Here is a 22,142-nt window from a genome sequence, read left to right as displayed (position 1 = left end):
CCCTTCTGGAATCGAGAATCAATATGAAGTATCACTTTCAAAGAAGAAGTGACTGGGGCTAAGTACCATATTCAGGGTCACATAGCTAGCTAGGTGGTTATCTGAGGCCAAATTTGAACCCAAGACCTCCTGTCTCTAGGCCTGGCTTTCTATCCACTGAGCCACCTAGCTGCCCCAATTTCTCTTTCAAAAATGACCTTTGTACTGGGAATGGCAGAACAAAAATGACTAATAGGTTATTGAAACCCAAGATAAGTAAGGAGATTGTTAGAAAGCACCTCCCTGTTTCTCCTGATGAACTCAAGCTACTACATCCTCTGGCATCATCAAATGGCAGATAGGATTGCAGTGCCATTTCTGGTCAAATATGAAAGCTCGTGGAACATGGGCTCATGTCTCACCAAATTGAAGAGCAAAAGTCCTGCTTTTAAGAAAGGGAAGAAAATGGTTGGCTTGACTTGGATCACCGGGAAAATTTTTAGAACAGAGCATTAAAAAGATGGTGAATATCTACCTAGAAAGGAAGCAGGGATTACAGAACCCCAGCATGGCTTCATCAAGAACAGATCGTGCTAGAATAGCCTCATTTCCTTTTTTGGTGGGATTACTGAATCTGCTGATGAAGGAAATGCCGTGGATACAGTTGACCTAGATTTTAGCAAGGCTTATAATAAAGTATCCCATGTTCTTGTCGAGTAGATTGAGAGATGTGGACAATTAGCACAATTTGATTACAAACAGTATAATGAGATGGATGCAGAATGGGTTGGATGGCTGTACTCACAGAGTAGTCACTAATGGTTCAATGTCAACATGGCAATTTTCCAGTGGTGTATCCTAAGGAACTATATGCTTGATCTAGCACCATCTAACATTTTTACCTGGATGACCTGGATACAGGCAGAGGGAGGCCTTAGAGTCTGGAAGATCTGGGTTCAAGTTTTGCCTCTGATGCATATGGATTGTGTGATAATTCAGGTATGTGACAGTAAAGATTAAAAAAAAGTGAAAGATAATAAAAAAATAACTCTCTATAAAAGTCACTTAAACTTAGGGAGAGTTTCCTTATCTGGTAACAACCTGGATACAGGCACAGATTTTTAGATGACACACCTGGGAGGGCTAGCCAAGTCAGGTTCTATAAAATTATTGATAGATTAGAGGCTGAATTATTATATGCTGGCCATGTTATAGTGGGCGTTCCTTTTCAGTATAGGTTGGACTAGATAGCTGTTGAGGTCCCTTCCAACTCAAATGCTCTCTTTCTCCTCCCCTCTTGGCCCCCACCTAAACCAAGGGGAGGACCAGATGTGCTAAATGTGCTTTCTGTCTCAAACACAGAGGTGGATTTTGGTTTGTTTGTTTGTTTGTAGTGGGGAGTGTTTAGCTGATACTCAAACTTCCAAGAGGACAAATTCCTGTTAAGAGAGATGGATGGACTATTTTAATAGCTTCCTATTTGGTATCTTGGTGGCTAGTCTTTTCTTCTCCTATCTGTCCTTTCATACAACTTCCAAAGTAATCATCCCAAAGCATACATTTGCCCCATTGTTCTTTTCTACTCCAAATTCTTGCACGAAAAGTGCAACATGAATATCAAAAAGTTTATAGATTTAATTCCTAAGGCACGTGTCATTCTCCTACTTAAAAATCTTTAGTGATTTCCTATTGCCTCAATGATAAAATATGGAATTCTTATAAATATAGAAAGTAATATCTAAAGCTTTGCATAATTTATTTTCAATAAGTTCCAAGTTAAAATGGCCTTAAACAGAAAGCTACCAAGTGACCCTTTTTTCCCTCGTGGTCAGAGGGTGGCTCCCTGAGCTGAGTAGCTTCAGTGGTATGCTGGAATTTGTCTTCCCCTAAGGATGAAGATGGGGTTCTCCATTTCCCTCAACATTCCAACTAAGCATTTCTTTTTATGCCTTTCAGAGCAGATATAAAATTCCTAGTTATAGCTCTACTATATTTTTATAAAGCACAAAACATTTTTTTAAAAAAAGGATCTTTAGGGGGCAGCTGGGTGGCTCAGTGGATTGAGAGTCAGACCCAAAGATGGGAGGTCCTGGGTTCCAATCTGACCTCAGACACTTCCCAGCTGTGTGACCCTGGGCAAGTCACTTAATCCCCATTGCCTAGCCCTTACTGCTCTTATGCCTTAGAACCAATACACAGTCTTGTAATTCAAAATGACATTCAAAAGCTTAGTAGTGACAAACTCATACCAATACAATGATGAGGATGTCCTTAATCAAAATGAGGATTATTAGGGTTTGGGAAGTCACAACTGTGACAGAAGAGACAGTCAGAGATGGAGGACAATAACCTTTTAAAATCTTTCTTCTCCTTCTTCAAAATCAGCAAGTTATCTCAGCTTAACCCCAGAGAGAAACAAAGTTCAAAATCTCTCTTTCAGCCTGGTGGGTCTCCTTTCTCAGCTTAAACCCCAGAGAGAAAAACAAAGTTCAAAGTCTCTCAGTTTCTCCTGGCCAGCTCAACTCTCATATAGACCACCAACTCAAAAGCCAAGTTTCTCCTTCTTGTCAATTTCAACTGTCCAAAGCCAGAGAACCTCCAAAACCAAGTCAGCCCCACCAGGGTCTTTCAGCCAGGTTTCAACCTCCAGGGAGAGTCACTCCCCCTGTCAGCTCAACTACCAACTCCTGGGAACATTCTGTTTTGGAAACTCCTTCTTTTGATTGACAGGTCTTCATTTTTTTTTTTTTTTTGCATCTTGGTTTACAAGTTCTCTCTTTCTCCAGGCTCTACCACAGATGGAAGGTGAGGGATTAAAAAAAAAAAAGATACTAAATGAAACAAGGATATTGGCCTTGATGATCTATAAGATCTTTTCAATTCTAAATTTATGTTTATGCTAAAATATAGTTAATTAGTTACACACTTTCACATACACACATTTTTATTTAGCTGTTCTTTCTCTGGAGGTAGACATTCATTTTATTTTATTTTCAGATCCAAATTCTCTCTATTCTACTACTACTCTGCCCCCATTCTAAGAAAGTAAAACAACCAAAAACCATCACAAAAATTTCTACATTTCTACCCCACTCCCATTCTGATATATGGACATATGTGCATATACACATATATATCCACATTATATATAATTTTTTAAAAATTACATTTTTTGCCCTTTTAAAAAACAAATACTTGCTCAGGAGTCCTTATGCTATTTAGATAGTTGTCCAGCAGATGGCGGTGTTGCACTGTCACATAGGACTTGGACTCTTATTTGGGGATAGACTAGACTTTCATAGACAATAAATTAAAAATCTTAGCGGCTCCCCAACAACTCTGATAAAAGAAAAACTAATGCTTAAAGTGCTTCCCAATTTAGCTACAACTGCATATATATTCCAGATATTTCCTATTACTTCTCATGTGTTCTTCCTTCTGGTCAAATTGGCATGCCAGGTTCTCCTCCCAAAGGGACCTTCTCTTTTTCACCTTTGTCTCTGCAGAGAGGTAACCCCCACCCACAGCCAGTGTCTGAGATGTACTTCCTGGTTATCTCAATCTCATAGAAATCAACATGTTAGAAATCAACAAGGGTTTACTAAGGGCTCGTATGAATGTGCCTGGCCTGGCAATGAGCTAACGGCTAGAAAGGCAAAAATAGTCTCTGTCCTCAAGGAGCTGACAGTCTAAAAGGGGAGGTGAAGGGTCAAAAATTATATGCAAACAAGAAATAACAGGAAAAATTGGAAGTAACCTCAGAGGGAAGACATCAGCATGAAGGATCAGCTCAAGTGATGACACCTACAGAAGCCTTTACTGATTTCTCAGTTGTTCACTCTTACTCTAGTCTTCCTCAAATGATTTTATATTGACTTATCTGTGTACTCCCTACCCTTTGATACTTAATAACTGTGAGACCAGAGGCCTTGGTGAACCTCAGTTTTCTCCTCTATGAAAGGGAAATAATATCCATCCTACTAACTTTCACAGATGGTTGTGAAGATTAAATGAGAATTTATGTAAAGCATTTTAATGAGCTTTCGAGTATTTTAAAAATGTTAGCTATTATTGCTATTATTATTATTAATTATATGGGCCATTTTATTTTTAGCACTTTGGGCAAAATGTGTGGTTAAATGTTTGTGGAACTGAATGCCAAGGAAAGGTAGGAGAGTTCAGTGGAGGGAGATTGCTGAGACTGCTTTTTAGCAGTACCTTCCAAAGGCAGGTGGGCAGAGTTTTAGCTGGGCTTTGACCAGTGGGTAAAATTTTACCAGATGAGATGTGGGCAAAAGCAGTGATGGGGGAAGGACATTTGTCTTTGTGGATGGCAACTATTCTACTCTGGCCACAGTACAAAGAATGTAGTGTGAGATAGGGCTACAGAGGCAGAGTAGAACTAGCTTTAGAAATGTCTAGAATGACAAAACGAAGAAGTTTATATTTTATGTTTGTCTTTTTCCCCAATTAAAAAAATTATAAATTTAATACCTCCACCACCACCACCACCACCAAACATTTAACTAAGCAAATGCATAAAAAAGATTATGTGCAAACCCACAAACTCCATATTGTTTATCATTTGTTTAAGAATATGTAAATTATGTGTGCTAATATAAACATCTGCTTTTGAATGGTCTTTTGGATTTGTTTTACTTTGATACTTTTTTCTCTTGATTTTGTAGCTATTTAAAAAATGTAACAAGATTATATATTATTCTTATTATCTTTTCATCTCTTTATATTTCCAATATTTGTCATTTCTAATAACATAATATAATCCATTACATTCATATATCAAAATTTATCCAGATATTTCTTCCAATCATTGCATTTGTGTTTTTTCCAGTTATTTTGTCATTATAAACAAAACCACCACAAATATTTTCATAAACACAAAGTTTTTTACCCTCTCAATAATGTCCTTAGGGCCTAATCCTAGTAATGGGATCCTAAAGTCAATGAGCATGAACAGCTTTACAGCTCTTAATGTATATTTTATCTTGTTTTCTAAAAAACAATGAACAGTTGCACAATGTAATATTGGGCTTCTTTCTCTATGTTCTTATCAGTATTTAATTCGATCAACTTAACCTGTCTAGCTCTCAGTTATCATACATTACCAGGACCATATTTAGCTAGATTGGTCTTTAAGCAGTAGCCACAGGCTCTTTGCAAAATCAAGTCTTTCCAGCTTGGCCATATCCAATGGAATTTTGGTTTCAATGCTACAATCCCTCAAGTGTGTAATTGGAAATGCCTTTGAACTACATTTCCCAGGAGCCCACTGACTTCCTGTCATTACATGCTGATGTAGATAGGAGATAAATTGGGTAGTCTTCTGTGGCTAGTGCTCTTTCCTTCCTAGGTCAGGACATTGGTGTAGTGGGCTGTTTGAGCGGGTAAATTGGCCGTGGGCATGTGGTTTTATTTTGTTACTTCTAGTGATCATTAAATATGTATCATTTAACTTGTCTAAGGTTCTCTTCATCTCTTTATTTTATCTATCTATCTATCTATCTATCTATCTATCTATCTATCTATCTATCTATCTGGGTTAGATTTATCTGGTTCTGAGAAAGGAAAATTAAAGTCCCCCCTTCTATTATTTTTTATTATCTATTTTCATCTGTATCTCATTTAGTTTTTCCTTTACAATACATATGCTATAATTCTTGGTACATACAGGGCCAATATTGCTAATGCTTCATTATTCATAGCATCCCTCAACGTAATAGTTCCCCTGTTTATCTATTTAAATTATATATTTTAACCCCAACTATGTCAGAGATCATGACCACTACCCCTGCCTTCTCTGGATCTGCTGAGGCACAGTATATTCTACTCTAGCCCCCACTTTTATGCTACCATTTTATTTGGTAGGCAATAGGGAACTACCCCAAATTAATAAGGGCCTGACAAGGGTGGTGATAATAAGAGGGGATAAATGTGAGACATAATGAAACTGAGTTAACTTAAAATACACAAACTGTGACGTAAGCTGTTGTCGTTCAGTTGTATCTGATTTTTTGGCGACCCCATTTGGGTTTTTGTGCAAAAAAAGAAAATACCGGAGTGGCTCCCAATTTCCTTCTCTAACTCATTTGATAGATGAGGAAACTCAGGCAAACAGGATTAAGTGACTTGCCTGGGGTCATACAGCTATTAAGTGTCTGAGGTAAAATCTTTTGACTCCAGGCCCAGCGCTCTATCCACTGAGCTAACTGCCCTAATACATAAAGTATATAAATCTCAAGTAACTAAGGAATAAAGATTAAATGACTTATATAGGATCCTACAGCTATTAAATGCTGACAAGCGGCATTTGAACCCAGGGCTTCCTAATAAGTCTAGCATAGACTCCTAAGTTCTTACTATCTTCAGGAGTTCCCACATTTTTAAATTCATCCTTCCAAAAGCAGGGAGGGGAGAGGAAAAGTACTTCATTCACTTAATTGAAGTTTTTGTGTGTTTAGTTGCTGAGTCTTTGTGACCCCAACATTACTGAAGTGGTTTGCCATTTCCTTCTCTGGTGGATTAAAGTTTAGATAGCTGATAAATCGAGTGAAGGAAGACAGAAAGCTCACAACAGATCACACTGTCTAGGATGAGTCACCTTCTAGTTAAACTCCTCAAGTTAAGAAACTTCCTTCATTTCACTCCCTTTGACCAGTAGGAAGTTTGCTCTTGTATCCTGGGGTTTGAAAAGCGGACTCCAGGCCAAATCAAACTCTTAGAAGAGCAAAGAGATTTCAAGAAGGCATGTGGTTCAGGTCATGGCAAATTTTACATCATGCCCAGTCCTTCAGATGCAAAATGCCTTTTATTTCCTTTTGCTCTGCTCCTGAAGAGGAACCCAATTTATTTCTTTTTTGGAAATCATTTGGCTTAAAAAAAAAAAAGTCTTAGACAGTATTTCTGTCCTTACATATTTGTTCTCAAGTTTAAAGAAAGCAGCTTGTCCAGGCTGGAGGTACAAGGGACATTCATGGGTCTGATCCCCAATACCGATAGGCACACCAAGGCTTTATTTAACCAGCTTCTTTGTTAGGCAGCTTGGAGGTCCCTTGCTCACTCCAAAGGGCCAATAATCAGGATGTGGCTGGGCTTTCTTTGGACACCTAATTAAGACTATTCCTTTAGCTGCTCAGAACTCCAAAACAACAGATTCATCAAATTCAGCCTCCTCATTATCAAGGACTAACAGTATTGCCTTTTGTTTCCACACCTCATTTATCCAGAACACAGCTGAAAAGTAGAGGGGAACAACTTAAAAAAAAAAAAGCCTTTACATGGCCAAAAAGAAATCATATTAGCTCCAGGATTTGTTGAGCCTAATTTGGAGTTAACTTACTCAAATTTTATTTTAGGTACTAGGTTTTTCGATCCATGGCTCACAAAAGCAAGAAGTTAAATGGGGGGGGGGAGGGGTAGTATAAGGTAAGAAACACTAATGGCAGGGAGAAATAAAGATTAATAGTGATCCTGGACTAAGCACAGCAAGGTGAGGCAGAGACAGAGCTAACCCAACAGCTTCTTCTGTCATAAACATCGTTTCTGCACAGAAAACAAATAATACTCATTATAATGACCCTCAGCCATCTCTATGTAGTCAAAGTGTTCTCAGAATCTTCTGTTCAGGAAGTCAGAAAAGTATATAATTGGCACATTTAAATAATTATTTTATACACAAAATGGCTAAAAATAGAAGTTTCTGTGTTTTAAAGGAGAAGGTTCAATTATCTGGAAAATTCAGTTATTTGAAAGACCTTATTTCCTAACTATGTATTCTAATCTCTCCTCTATGTCCGCTTTCTTATATTTTACCATGGCTCTTTGGAATATCAAAGAACCTGAAGCTAGGAAGGCATGAGTTGTCAAATTCAGTCCCAGAACTTACGAGCTGTGTGTGATCCTGGGCAAGTAATTTATAACCTCTGGCTCAGTTTTCTCAACTCTGAAATGGGAATAATAATAATTCCCTCATAAGGTTGTGAGGATCAAATGAGATAATATTTGTAAAGTGCTTGGCACATAGTAGGCATTTAAGAAGTGTTTATTCTATTTTCTATCTAGCCCAACCTATACATGAAAAGAATCCCTGCTGTATCATATGCCCATGTACTTAGATACTTCAAGGAGGTGGAAGCACCTCCACTTCTTAGAGCTGTCCATTCCACTTCAGGACAATTCTGATTCCCACCACTGCTCCTGATTCAGCTCTCTGAAGCCAAAGAGAAAGAAGGCTAAAATCCCTCTTCCATGTGTCAGTCTCCATTTCTCTGGCCAAATATCTCAAGTTTCTCCAACCTATCTCCATATCATATGGGTTCAGCAGGGCCCTTTGCCATCCTGGTTATCCTCCCCTGGGCTCCCAGACGATTGATATCCTTTCTTAAGTTAAATCAAACACAGAACTCCAGATGCAGTCTGATCAGGGCAGAGTAGGGTGAGATCTCTTCAGTATGGGTATTCCCTCCAATGAAGCACACTGGGGACCTTCACCCCTCTCCCCCCCCACCCCAACCCGTTCCAGCTTCCTTTTGTTTGCTATCTTCCCTCATTTTAATGTAGTCTCCTTGAGGACAAGTATTGCCTTTCTTTTTTGCTTGCATCTGTATCCTCAGCACCTAGCTCCTCCTAAGCACTTCATAAATGCCAGTTTTCTTTTTTTTCTTCCATAACCTACCCCATGCTACATCATTAGACTTCCTTAAACCAATAAATAATAATAACACTTTGCATTTATGGAGTGTCTTTCATCTGGGTGATCTCAAAGTACTTTGGGCATATTCTCACAACATCCCTGTTGGAAGGGTATCATTATGTCCAGTCCCTCAGGCAAGCCTACAAGAAGACTAGGTGACCTGCCCATATCTACTTAGTCCCTGAAAACCATTTTTGTATTTTATGTTCATTACCTGCCCCTTCAATTCTGAAGAGACTCAGATATATATATATATAGGCTTATGTCTTATACTCCAAGAAGCTCAGTGATAAAAAGAAATGTCCCATATACCAAAATATTTAGAGCAGTGCTTTTTATAATAGGAAAGAACAAAGCAGGTGACTATTATTGATTGGAGAATGACTATAAAAATAGAATATAGGAATGTGACGGAGTATTACAATGCCATGAGGAATGATAATTATAAAGAATATGGTAAAGCATAAGAAGAATTATATGAATCGATGTAAAATGAAATATGTAGAACCAAGAAAATAACACACACAATAACAACACGAATGAAAAAGATATCAATAAAATAATTGTAACAGAATACTGTAGAATAAAATTAAACAAAGAATGGATACAAAAAGCCACCCCCCTACCCCTTTCCATTTTTGCAGAGGTGGGTAACCATGGGGATTGGATCACTGAATACAATGTTAGACTTGAGTATTTAAAAACCTCACCTTCTGTCTTAGGATCCATATAAATATTGATTTCAAGGTAGAAAAGTGGTAAGGACTAGGCAGATGGGGTTAAGTGACTTGTACAGGGTCACACAGGTAGGAAGTATCTGAGGCCATATTTGAAACCAGATCATTCTGACCCCAGACTTGGTAGTCTATCCATTGTGCTAGGTAGCTGCCCCAGATATATTTTTTAGTTTTCTTGAACAGTTTTCCCCATTCCCCATTTTTACTGTTAGTTATGAGGATCATTCTCTGGGAAGTAGAGGAATATATCAGGACATCGTGTGTGTGTGTGTGTGTGTGTGTGTGTGTGTGTGTGTGTGTGTGTGTGTGTAAATAGAATCTGTATCCCACGACTCTGATTCCCAGCATCCCACTTTCCTTCTCACCTTACGTGCCAACATAGAGAGGATATAACTTTTGTGTAGCTCCTCCCTTCCCTCTCTTCCTGTGATCTTGGCTGCTGAAGCAGGCTGGAGGCTTTACTCACCTGGGTTTACTTTTTGTTAGATAATTAGGTTTGAACTTCTATTTCTTTTTTGTTCATTTTCTTTCTGCCTTGTGATTATTACTAAACTTTATAAAATATAGTACCTGGAGTTATTGATATTAATTTAAAATCTTACATATATCTATATGATTTATTAGGATATGATATTACATTTTAAATTATATTCTGTTTTCTATTTTTATAATATAAAATATATGCATGTAAAAATATATTAGATATACTATAAAAACAAAACATTTAAAAAGGCTTTTGCCTTATGTAAAAGCTGTATCAGATTGCTTAACTGTTTTAGGGAGGGGGAAGAGGAGGAAGGGAGAGAATTTGGAATCAAAATTAAAAAAAAGAATGTTAAAAATGTTTTTAAATGTAATTGGGGAAAAGTAAAATTAAAATGTCTTAGGCTCACCTTCATACTTTATAAAAGTACCATTTTAAGGCAGTATTTGCTAAGTCTATACAAACTGGGTGACTCAAACAAGTTTTATTTTTCACAAACATGAAGCTGTTACTATCTACTTACCAGCATGGACTGGCTGCGTGCATGGCACCAGCTGACATTTTTTTCCAACCCCCAAAGGCATTCACAGTCCAAGCAAACATGTCCTTTGAAATATTGACCTTCTGTAAGAGTGCTATCAGGATAATTTTTATTTTTTAAGGAAAAAAACCTCAAGAGCTATTGAGGTGACTGTATAGGACCAGTAAAAAGTACTGACTGTGAGGTCAGAGGAGGAGGGTTCAATGCTTACCTCTGATGCTTTGCAACCTATGACATGAGACAGGTCATAAAAATCCTTGGGTTTCAGTTTCCTTATTTATGAAACAAGGGAATTAAGACTAGAGGGTTCCTGAGATCTTTCTTTCTTTAAAAAAAAAAACTTCCGTCTTAAAACTGATACCAAGTATTAATTCTGAGGCAAAAGAGCAACAAGGGCTTAGCAATTGGGGATAAATGACTTGCCCACGGCCACAAAGCTAGGCAGTATCTGAGGCAAGATTTGAACCTAGATCCTCTTGACTGCAGGCCCAGTGCTCTGTCCACTGTGCTATCTAGCTGCCCATGAAATTTCTCGCTGTTCTGGATCTATGATCTTATGAATGAACCTTTTCTTAGTTCCAGCTACTAGGGGAAAAACAGTTATCCTGCTTACTTGGTCTCCCCTCTGTTCTACTTCTTCAATTGATTCTAATGTCCCTTCTCTGCATCCCTTACACTTACTTTGAAAGAGAGGGAGAGATCTAGCGAGAGAGGGAGGGAGGGAAAGTGGAGAGGAAAGAAAAAAAGAGAGAGAGATGGGGAAGGGAGGGAGGAATGAGAAAAGGGAGAGAGGAAAAGGGAGAGGAGAGAAGGAGAAAGAGGGAGAGAAAGACAGACAGAGGGAGAGAGACAGAGAGAATTTTTGAGATTCAGTCATATTTTAGCCTTGGTGGCACAACTTCCCTCAGGGCAGGTGACAATATTTTCCAGGTGAACAGGTTTAAGAACAAACATTCTAACAGGTACGGTGGAAAGAATGCTAGATTTTGAATCAGAAGACTCAGGTTCTTCTACATCTTGACTGCGTGACCATGGGCAGATCTCTTAAGATCCTTATGCCTCAGTTTCCTCAAGGAGAATATGAAGGGATTGGATTAAAAGCTGTCTAAGGTCCCTTCCAGCTCTAAATTTCTGAACCCATACTTGGAAATAGAGACCTCTCCTAATTCATGAAGGATCTGTTTTGGTGATTCCTTCCATTCCATAGCATTTCTGTGAATTTAGGAGTTTGAACGGTTGCCTGTGTGTGCAGGGAGAAGTAAATTGTGTTAGTTTTTTGGAGAATATAAGGCTTTGAAAGTTTTCTAGAGAATTGTAAAGTTCTTGGCCTGATTCTGACCTATCTTTCCAGCATCCTCAGTTGATCGATAGGCTGTGGCTTAAAAAGGGGGAGATGCCAAAATTAAAAAAAAGAAAGTTCCTCTAATTTTGGCATTTCCCTCCAGCCCATCCTCATTCTGACAAAGTTGAACACTTCCTCTCTTCAACACTACCGGCCTTGGAAGACTGCTCTCCAGGTAATTTATGTATTGTCTTTATCTATATAACAAGTGTTCCTTGACCGTTAAATTCTGGCTCAGCCCTTTGAATGGCTCATTGTTCTACTTTGTATGATCTGTACTTTCCCTGCTTTCATTTCTTTAAGCACACCCAATTCTTCCCCAGGCTTCCAGAGACAAAGATAGCTAGATCATGTGCCTCCTGCTGTCTCTGCCAGAGGCGGGTTATTATAAATAGCAGTCATTTCACCTGTTGGAGTTATTTCCTTTGGACTAACTCTTGTTTTCTTTCTGTCCTCTATTGCTGACAGCTACATCCTCAGAACATTTCATTTAACCGGATAGCAACGAAAATACTGTATTAAGAGTTACCTCTTGAGCATGAAGACAACAGCCGAATAAATAACAAATGTAGACTGACTCACAAAAGCTCCCATGGATAGTTTTCCCCCCTAAAACTTTGCATTAAATGCACAAATCATTTTGTAAATTAGTGAAAGGAAGTTAGCTCAAAGTAATTTTTATAAAAGGAATAATTTATCTCCAATGGCAAAGTATTTTAGTTTTATGTGATTATTTCCAATTGAAAAACACAATTATTGCTCTCCCATTCTGGGGACAGATTAGTTATTATTTTCCTTCTTCTGTATGTGGAAAACAAGAGAAATAGAAACAGAGGCAAAGTCACAGATTAAATAAGCCTTTAAGGAACAGTTATTAGCATTCAGAAACGATGAAATCTTGGAGTATTTCTTGGTCCTTTTGGGCAGAAAAGGGGCTGATGATGGGCAGCTGTAAAGCATGCAAAGGAAGAAGCAGCATAATGAAGCTCACCATGTAAATGCTAGGTTTTAAAAACTTAATGTGCATATTATTTTAAGTGCCCCAAATTCTGTGGTACATTAAGTATTATTTGTGATAAAAGTGATGGCTCAAATTAATAGATAGGTTTAAGGTTTTTTTAAGCACTTTACATTATTTACAATATTTACGTTATTCTCATGTTTGAGATTGAGAACAACTCTGCAAATTAGGTACTATTATCCCCATTTTAAAAATGGAGAAACTGAGGCTCAGAGACTTAAATAGTCTGCTTAAGGTCAATATGGTTAATAAGTTAACTGAAGTGAGATGGCACTCCAGGCCTTTCAGACTCTCAAGTCCAGTGTTCCATTCAGTAGGCTATTATGCCCTGGTTTTATGTTATAGTGAGGACCCAATTTTTAAGCCTTGCTTAGGCCACTGTGAACCTTCATGGATGATATATATATATATATTTTTTTTTTTTAAAGGAGCTATTAAATTGACTAACCATTTATTCTTCCAAAGGAATATAATCTCTCTCTCTCTCTCTCTCTCTCTCCTCACCCCAAACCTTAAACCCTACACTCTCCTCTTTATCTTCTGCCTTGGTATCAATTCTAAAACAGAATAATTAAGGTTAGGTCTCAATTTAGTTTCTTATTTTCACAGTTGTATGTTATAATTATTAACTTATGTGTTCCAAAATTATAAGATCCAAACCATCTCCTTCCCTCCCCTTGTGCTGAGATGGTAAGCAATTTGATCTGGACCATACACTTAATTTCATGCACAACACATGTCCATAGTGGTCATTGTTGTAAGAGCACACACATACACACCAAAACCCCAAGTAAACTGTAAATACAAAATATGTGAAAGATAGTCTGCTTTGATCTGTATTTATCCAAGTCCACCAATTCTTTCTCTGGAGGTGAATAGCATTCCCTGTCATAAGTTTTTCAGAATTATCCCAGATCATTGCAATCAATTTAGATTCTTGATGGAATGAATGTCTGACTAAAATAATTTCAGTTTTTAACCCCCCCCTCCCAACGATTAAGGTTCTAATATACACAAGTGGTAAGTAACAGGGCTGGGATTTGAATTTGGGAATCTGTTGCTTTTTCCACTATATGAGTCATTTCCCCATTTGATATAACAAACAGAATCTGCCTTGTGGGGAAAAAAAAAGGCAGCAAGCAGCAGAGGAGTAGAATTTTAAAGATGACCAACCAACACAGAGATTTCTGATGCCCCCAGGACAGGAAGGATTTACTAGATATTCCTCATCTTCTTTGAAAGTTTAGTTTTTTTCCCAGTCAGAAAAGGATAACAGACACGTTGGGGCAGGTAGGTGGCATAGTGGATACAGCACTGGAGTCAGGAAGACTTATTTTCATGAGTTCCAATCTGGCTGCAGATATATACTAGCTGTGCGACTTGGGGGGAGGGGGGGGAGAGACCCTGTTTGTCTCAGTTTCCTCATCTGTAAAATGAACTGGAGAAGGAAACAGTAAACCATTCCACTAGCTTCACCAAGAAAATCCCAAATGGGGTCAACAAAATTGGGTCCAACTAAAAAACGACTGCTAAAAAGATACTTTAAAGGGCCAATGCAAAGAACAATAAAAATGATTTCATGTAGGTAAAAGTGACATGGGTAGACCTAAATTTTAACAAGATGTACAAATAAAGTAGCTCTACAGAAAAATAAGGTTGGAAAAGGGAGGAACAGCCAAAGAAAGATAACTAGATAGTCAAAGGATCAGAGTACATGCATGGCCTACAACAAGAACAGATGAAGAGCTTTGATATGTTGATGCATACATGAAATCTGGCAAGCAGGAGAATAATGGTGTAAAAAAAAATTAAAGATAACACAAAATTTAACAAATTTAACAAAATTTAAAAGATAAGAGGGGCAGCTGAGTGGCTCAGTGGATTGAGATCCAGGCCCAGAGATGGGAGGTCCTGGTTCAAATGTGGCCTCAGACACTTCCTAGCTGTGTGACCCTGGGCGAGTCACTTAACCCCCATTGCCTAGCCCTTACCACTCTTCTGCCTTGGAACTACTACTTAGAAATGATTCTAAGACAGAAGGTGAGGGATTAAAAAAAGATAACAGAAGAATTATTTAAGTGAAAGCTTGTAGGACAAAGAAGGATTTGGAAGGTAGGTATTGAGAAAACATTCCTCCTGATTAGATATCACTGAAAAGTTCTGCAATAGAATAAAATCTAGGTAAGAATGACTTCATTGTGTTAAGAGGTGAAATTCTCGTTGGGCTTTAGGGAATACTTTTTTTTTTGCTGTTCAAATGGGTGTTAGTTTTACTCACAGGAGATGTGATTTCTGGTTTGGGTGCTGGTGGCTTAAATGTAGAACTTTTCAAAGAAGAATCTATCCTTTTATCTGCAGCAGCAACTCCAGACAAACATTCTAGATAATCGGGAGGTGGGATGACAACATTACTTTTTTCTGCTAAGTTCACTGTACTGATGCTTCTAACAGGTGCAGGGCTATAAACCAAAAACAAAAGGGGAGAGACATATATTAAATCATCTTTGTTTTAACATCAACATTTTTGTTGATGTTAAATTTAACATTTTATACCTAGTGACTAGAATCTGCACTAAATGTATATGCAAAGTAAAAAGGAAAGGACTGTACATTGAGAGAACTTGTAAGGAGACATTTAAGAAATCCTGTAAAAGCATTATGGATAAGAATGTTCTCTTAACAGCCTGTAATATCTGGAGGATTTCTAGAAAGACAATTTTAGAGCAGCTGATGAATGATGAACAACAGTTGTATGTAATGCTGCCAGTATCAAATTGCCCTACTTTGTTCGTTTTTTAACCTAGTAGCACCATCCTTAGAAGCAAAATAGTTTTATTATTTTCAATGATGCTTATTATCCTTCTAATCTGTTTTGTTAAGGGCATCTTCAGAACATAGTATGTGTTGAAGAAATCTGTGAGGGAAATCAATAATTAAGATGAATTTTAAAAAAATTTCCCAGATATTAGGCATTACTATGTACCTTCCTTCTAATGTCTTGATCTATGATTGACTTCCTCTCCTATTTAGGGAATCTGGACTTGAGGTGCTATTTCATGTTGTGGAAGGATTAAGGAAAAGAATTATATAAATGCAAGGTAAAAAAAATGCAGAATAGTAATAACAACTTAAAAGCTGATTTTTATTACTATTTAACATGCAATGAGTTTCTATGTGGTAGTGAATAATGAATATGCCAGGAGAAATAATGGATAATAAAGCTTTCAGGCAAAGAGGGTATTTTGCATAGTGAAATACAATTCAAATGATTACCTGGGAGTTGGCACATTTGGTGTAAATTCTTCATTTTCTTCTAGTGGCTTTGTATATGATAATGGAAACCAGCCCCTCCTACAGCAAAAGAGAAAATGACTTATATTTTCATTTGAATTTTATTTTATTTATAATCAAATAATTTACCATAAGCCTTAATTATTGGGGAAAAAAAAGATCTGAAGTGAAAAATAATGAGTAACATTGCTCTTTGGTAACAGATTTTTATGTAGTCCTTTAAAAGGCTTACAAAGCACTTTATATATTTGATTCTGACAATATCCCTGTGAATTAAGTATTGAAGTTATTATTAACTCCTTTTACAGAGGAGGAAAACTGAGAGGCAAGTCTGAGGTGGAATTTGGACACATTCTCCTGACTTTATTGACTGTGGTAGTTATCTTAGAAGATAAACAGAGTATTGTGGTCCTCTTTGTTGAAATCCTAGATATATCTGGTGGACAAATACACAGTTCTGATCATGCTCTACTCAAAAACTTGGAAATTGTTTCCAACTCCTTACCTAATAAACCCTAAATTCCTCAATTTGGCAATTAAGGCCTTCCATAGTATGACTCAATTTATCTTTACAATCTTCATTTGTCAGTGCTCCCCAGCTGAATCTACTTTCTGGCTTTACTTGAATTATTCAATATGCTCAGTTTTCTGCCTTTATGCCTCTTCTTGTGAAGTTTCTTTGTCTGAAATACCCTTCCCTTAAATGCGTCCCTGTCAAAAATCTACCTCCCTATCCTTCAGGGCACATCTGAAATGTCACCTCCTCCATGGTCCTCTATCAATTCTCCCTTCTTTTTTTTCTGAGAACTTAAATAATGTTAACATTTGTTAAAAGAAAAAATATTTTTTTTGAGTCCTGAATTTTCTCCCTCCTTTCTGAGATGGTAAGCATTCTAATATAATTCTTACTCTTCTTAACTCTCGTAACACCTTGTGTCTCTTTTTCTAGGACCTAACATTTTGCCTTGTATTATATTTAGGAGATAAAATTATTATCCTTATATATATATATATATATGCATGCATCTATGTATAAAATGCTTTGTCATCTTGAAAGGGATAATCCATCATTGGAAACCTGTCTTATTCTGCAAATAGATTGTGAACTCCTCAAAGAAAGCCATTGTCTTTATCTCATCAATGTTGTGCCTAGCCTCCTGTCTTGGACACAATAGACCTCAAATAAGTATTATCAATGATCAGTTGAGGGGGAAGCTAGGTGGTTAAGTAGACAGAACACCAGAACTGGAGGCTGGAGGTCCTGGGTTCAAATTTGGTCTCAGACACTTCCTAGCTAGGTGACCTAGAAGTCACTTGACTCCCGTTGCCTAGCCCTTATTGCTCTTCTGCCTTGGAATCAATACTGAGTATTGATTCTAAAACAGAAGGTATAGGATAAAAAAAAAAACAACTGAGTTTGGGGAGTACTTTGCAAAATACTGAGAGAAATAGGAAAGACTCAGAATGAAAAGAACTGGGAGGTGGGGGGGGTTAGTAGCACGTAATTTAATTTCTTCATTTTACAGATAAAGCTTGGTCTAGAAGAGACTAAATAATTTGCTCAGGGTCACACAGACAGTAAATCACAGAGCTGGGATTTGAATTAAGGAGCCTCTTGACCCAACAAACTCCCCACACTGACTTTGGAATAAATTTTAGTTTATTCATTTATATAGGGCAATATAGGGATGACAATATCACTGCTACCGAAGAGTACCAGGTCTCTGATATAATGACACTCATGAACAAAGCCACTAAAATGCTACTGTTGACTATAAGTACTGCCTCTGTTGCACTGGGACAGTTTAATGCTTCATAGGACACAATTTAGAAGAAATAACGGTTAGTAAGATTGGCATTCTCATGAAGTTTTTTTAAAAAGAGCTTCAGAATTTAAAGAGAATCAGGCCCAGAGCAATTACTTTTCTTGGAGACCTTCTGCTTCCTCCTTAGATTAGAAATTGGGGGGGGTGCTTCTAGAGTTCTCAGGGAATTGTTTACCCTGCTGCTGTTGAAACCACTGCTTGGAACTATATGGCTTTTCTTCTGTCAGTCAACATTTATTAAGTGCTAGGCATTGTGATAAATTCTGGGGATATAAAGAATCCTAGAATATGCACCTTCCCTGCCTGTCTGCCCTCAAGCTCACTCTAATGAGGCAGACAACCTGATAATAATTACATAAATACAAGGTATACACAGATGGCTTCTGTTGACTTAAAAAAACCAAAAACTTACTTTTTGTTTTAGTAAAAACCCTAAGTCAGAAGGAAAAGGGCTAGGCAAATGGGGATAAGTGACTTGACCAGGGTCACACAACTAGGAAGTATCTGAGGCTATATTTGAACCCAGTTCCTTCTGCCTCCAGGCTTGGAGCTCTCTCCTTTATCCTCTTGTGTGCATGTTTTGTTGATGTATTACAGGACATAAGTTTAGGGACTAGACCTGGAATTTTCTTAGTATACAACTCTTAGATGAGGAAACCCTTTCTGATAATTTATATTAGCCCAACTTTGCAGAAAGTTATTGTAGTCCAAAGGGTTTCCTAGAGCATTCAAGGTTAAGTGAATTTTCCAAAATCTTACTTTTGATTGCTAAATTTCTCTCCAGCAGTCATCTAACAGGACTTTTCCAGATGATATCACAATTACTTTAGGATACATTTATTCTAAATTCCTGAGTAACTGCACTTACACTTTAGTTTGGTCATGTTCTCCATACAACCAGCCGTCTTTTTCCTCTGGAATGAGCAATGTGATGATGTCTCCCTGTGCAAAGCTAAGCAATGTCTTGTTACTTCCAGCAGTATGCGGGAAGATTGTTCTCACTTTTTGCCTTTTAATCATGTTTAATCCTGTTGCCACAGAAATAGATCGCTGTAAACTGGGATCCTCTGAATTATCTGTTAAAATGAATTTAACATTGATGGCTAATAAGTACAATAAAACATTAAATTGTTTTAAACATAATATAGGCCAGGTTCAAATCAGTGGAATCCCCACACCGCTTATTGTAACCCTTGCCAACGATCCTAAGCTATCCAAGTGAATTGGCTTTTCACAATAGTTCTGATCAGTATCAGCCTTAAGGTATGAGGGAAAAAAAGAAATATGGCCAGAGGAATTTTTTCCCCCAGACCACAAATATTTTCCCCTGGTCATTAAAGCAAACCCAAACCTTCTAGTTCAGTTTGCCAATCTGATTTTGCTCATGGTCATTCTTTTTGTAACCCAAACTACTTTATTACCAGATGGCAAAGTTTTCTTGACTCCATGCTCCCTGTACTTTAAGCATATTTAAGGACACAACACATGCTAAATTTGAAAACTACAATGCAAATCTCAATGACAGATTTATTGTTCTTTTACTCTTCCTCAAAAAAAAAAGGAAAAAAAGAAAAAAGGAGGGGGAAATAGGGTTGGAAAATCTAAAAAATATGAAAGTTTCCCAAACTTTACCTAATGGGTTTACCCCAAAAACAAGTATATGGAAACAAAGAGTAAAGAAAATACTTAAAAAGTTCCAGTCCAGATACATTATGCCACTTTGAAAAGAAAATATGAAAGGATGTAGAAATTTGCTTCTTTCTAGATATCATAGCTATTATTCCAACTTTTAAACCTGTGTTGCATTTTAGTGCATTTATTTTTAAAAGCTATTTTTATTCTTCTTCAGTACTGTCATAGACAGAAATAGTCAAAATTTTAAATATAGCAATCTTTCCAAACTCTAATTTCCTAAGTAATGATCTAACAACTAGAAGTTTTCCATAAGAATACTTATATAAACCAGAAAATCAAAGTCATATGAACATGAATCCTATAATATAATATTTTAATTATTCATTCTAACCTATTACTGTTTGTAGCATTTCTCAAAGGCAAAAGACTAGAGAATATTTTTGGCATACAGATTTCTCTTAATCAATAGTCATTTTAAAGATTTCCTATGCAACTGCTTCAAAGTCCAAATCTTGTGCTATTGCTTACATAGTTGGTTTTCGTCAATTGGATTTGGGGTAGGTCTCCAAAAGTGGATTGAGGGCAGAGGAAAAGGAAAGGGATCATGACCTTCTAGGAAGTTTAGTAATCTTCATGCAACAATGAATTCTTGTATGCTTAGAGCTGAAAATGCAAGTTAACATTTTGGTTTTTCATTTTCAGAACTGTTTAATAATCTTGGCTGCAGTGAATTAATCATTTGGGAAATCCACCTAATATAATAGTATTGATTCTTCCCCTAGAGCACGCATGATTCTTAGCTCAAAAAGATGAAAAACACTTATTTGGATTCTGAGTCTACTGGTGAAAGGAATACTGGTCTGTGAATTTGTAATCCGGAACCTGCCTTAGAATGCTTCATTGTAAATACAATATCATTATATCATTGGCTATAGTTGATGTTCCCAGAATGTGAATCCCTCCAATAGAAAGCAAGTTCCTTGAGGGCAAGGAACCTGTTTTGTTTTGATCTTTGTTTGCCGCAGTGCCCAGGACATAGCAGAAACTTAAGGAATGTTTAGTTCAATGAATGTTTAGAATATAAGGTTACTGAATACAGAGTAATGGATGGGGCAGTCCAGTGTGTGAGATTTAAAATGGTTGAGGTCTTAAACTATAGTGGTTAAAATAGTGGAAGATATAAATTGTGATAGATATAAGAGAGGGTGAGTAAGTTTGACCGCAGAAATATGTTTCACTACAGTGTCTTGGGTTTAAAATCAAATATAAGGTGGTCGCCAGGGAAATATTCCCAATTATTCAAATACCCAAGTCAATTGGGTTTTATAGAGATTTTAATTAACAATACAATGAGTAATCAAAGAAAGAAAGAGAGAGAGTAAGAAAGGAATAAGTATGAAGGGCCTCAAGCCAATATGGCCTAGATCTGAGTCTTAAAAGAGAAATCAGTCAGTTTTTTATAACTCACCATAAGATCTGTCTAAGTAAGGATTTCTAATGACACCAGGCCAGCAGCATCTCAGCTGCTTTCACCAGCTCCCTCCTCCATCTGAATGTTTCAGAATGACTTTCCAGTTCTTCCCTGAGCTCTTATTTTTAAGGGCAAAATCTCCTATGTCACCTCCCCTAAGTCCTTACATCTACCAATCACTGTAGATGTTTCTAAAGGACTGCCTATTTTGAATTCACAGCTGAGTAGTTTTAATCTCTTTAGTACGTCAGAAAAAAATGCTGCTGTGTCGACAAATTTCATTAAGAAAAAAAACCTCTGAATAAGTTATCACCCTTTTAGGTTTAAGTAGTTTACAAGTTGCCCCACCTTTATAGGTACTTAGTATCCCATTGTATCAATTCTAAAACAGTCATGACTCAAAGGACTTCCTGTCCTTTCCATAAGCATGGATCAAAGTACTTTTCATTGTTCTCAAGGAGCTCTCTGTCCTAAAGCAGTCCTAAGTAGGGTGGAGTAGGGATATTCCCAAGGCAGGGAGCCCCCACACTCAAGTAGAGTTCTCACCATCTGCTAGGGAATTTTTTTTAAAGAAGATTCCCCAATGGGGGAAACCCCTAACATTCATAAGTCTGAGAAATTTTGAGGTTTACAAGTGCTTGGCTTTAAAAACATTAAGTGTTTTTAAAAATGTTTGTTCATTTCTTCCCAGCCCTTAAGCATCGATCGGTGCGTAAATTTAGTGTATATCACAAAGCAACCATCGTGGCACTAATCAGAACGTTTTTTATGAACGGCCCTGGACCTATTTTTGAAGGATTAATTCTCTAAATCCAATTTTCATTGTCGGCATTAGATACATTTCTACTTTTCACTGCAACTCTTACCTATTTTGTTGGCAGTACTCATGGAATAGAATTACAAATTAAATATTGTTTCAAAAAGACTACAATCAAATTCCTTACCAGCTGTATTATTTAACCTTTCTGAAGTCTTCGGGACGGTGGCTGGGTTGGTAAACATGTCAACTAGAGGACTGGCATAGGCTCTGGCTGAAGAAACGGGGGGCATCTTTGGCGAATACTTAGGGATAGTGTCATAATGTTCCCCAACCTGTGAATAATAA

At 37.3% G+C, this 22,142-nt stretch overlaps 1 protein-coding gene across 1 annotated transcript in view; it reads right to left on the bottom strand.

The window, feature by feature from the left end:
* Positions 1-22,142, bottom strand: part of BAIAP2L1 (BAR/IMD domain containing adaptor protein 2 like 1) — a 149,812-nt gene that overhangs the window by 10,748 nt on the left and 116,922 nt on the right. Inside the window, exons 9-12 of the mRNA XM_001377810.4 lie at positions 21,982-22,129; positions 18,800-19,007; positions 16,088-16,165; positions 15,093-15,273 (exon numbers count right to left, since the gene is read on the bottom strand). Of these exons, the coding sequence (XP_001377847.2) occupies positions 15,093-15,273; positions 16,088-16,165; positions 18,800-19,007; positions 21,982-22,129 (615 nt within the window). The remainder of the gene's footprint in view (positions 1-15,092; positions 15,274-16,087; positions 16,166-18,799; positions 19,008-21,981; positions 22,130-22,142) is intronic.

Source organism: Monodelphis domestica, chromosome 7, assembly GCF_027887165.1.
Source record: "Monodelphis domestica isolate mMonDom1 chromosome 7, mMonDom1.pri, whole genome shotgun sequence".
NCBI lineage: Eukaryota > Metazoa > Chordata > Mammalia > Didelphimorphia > Didelphidae > Monodelphis > Monodelphis domestica.
Note: the sequence above shows the minus strand (reverse complement) of the source record. Positions and strands in the feature narration are given on the sequence as shown.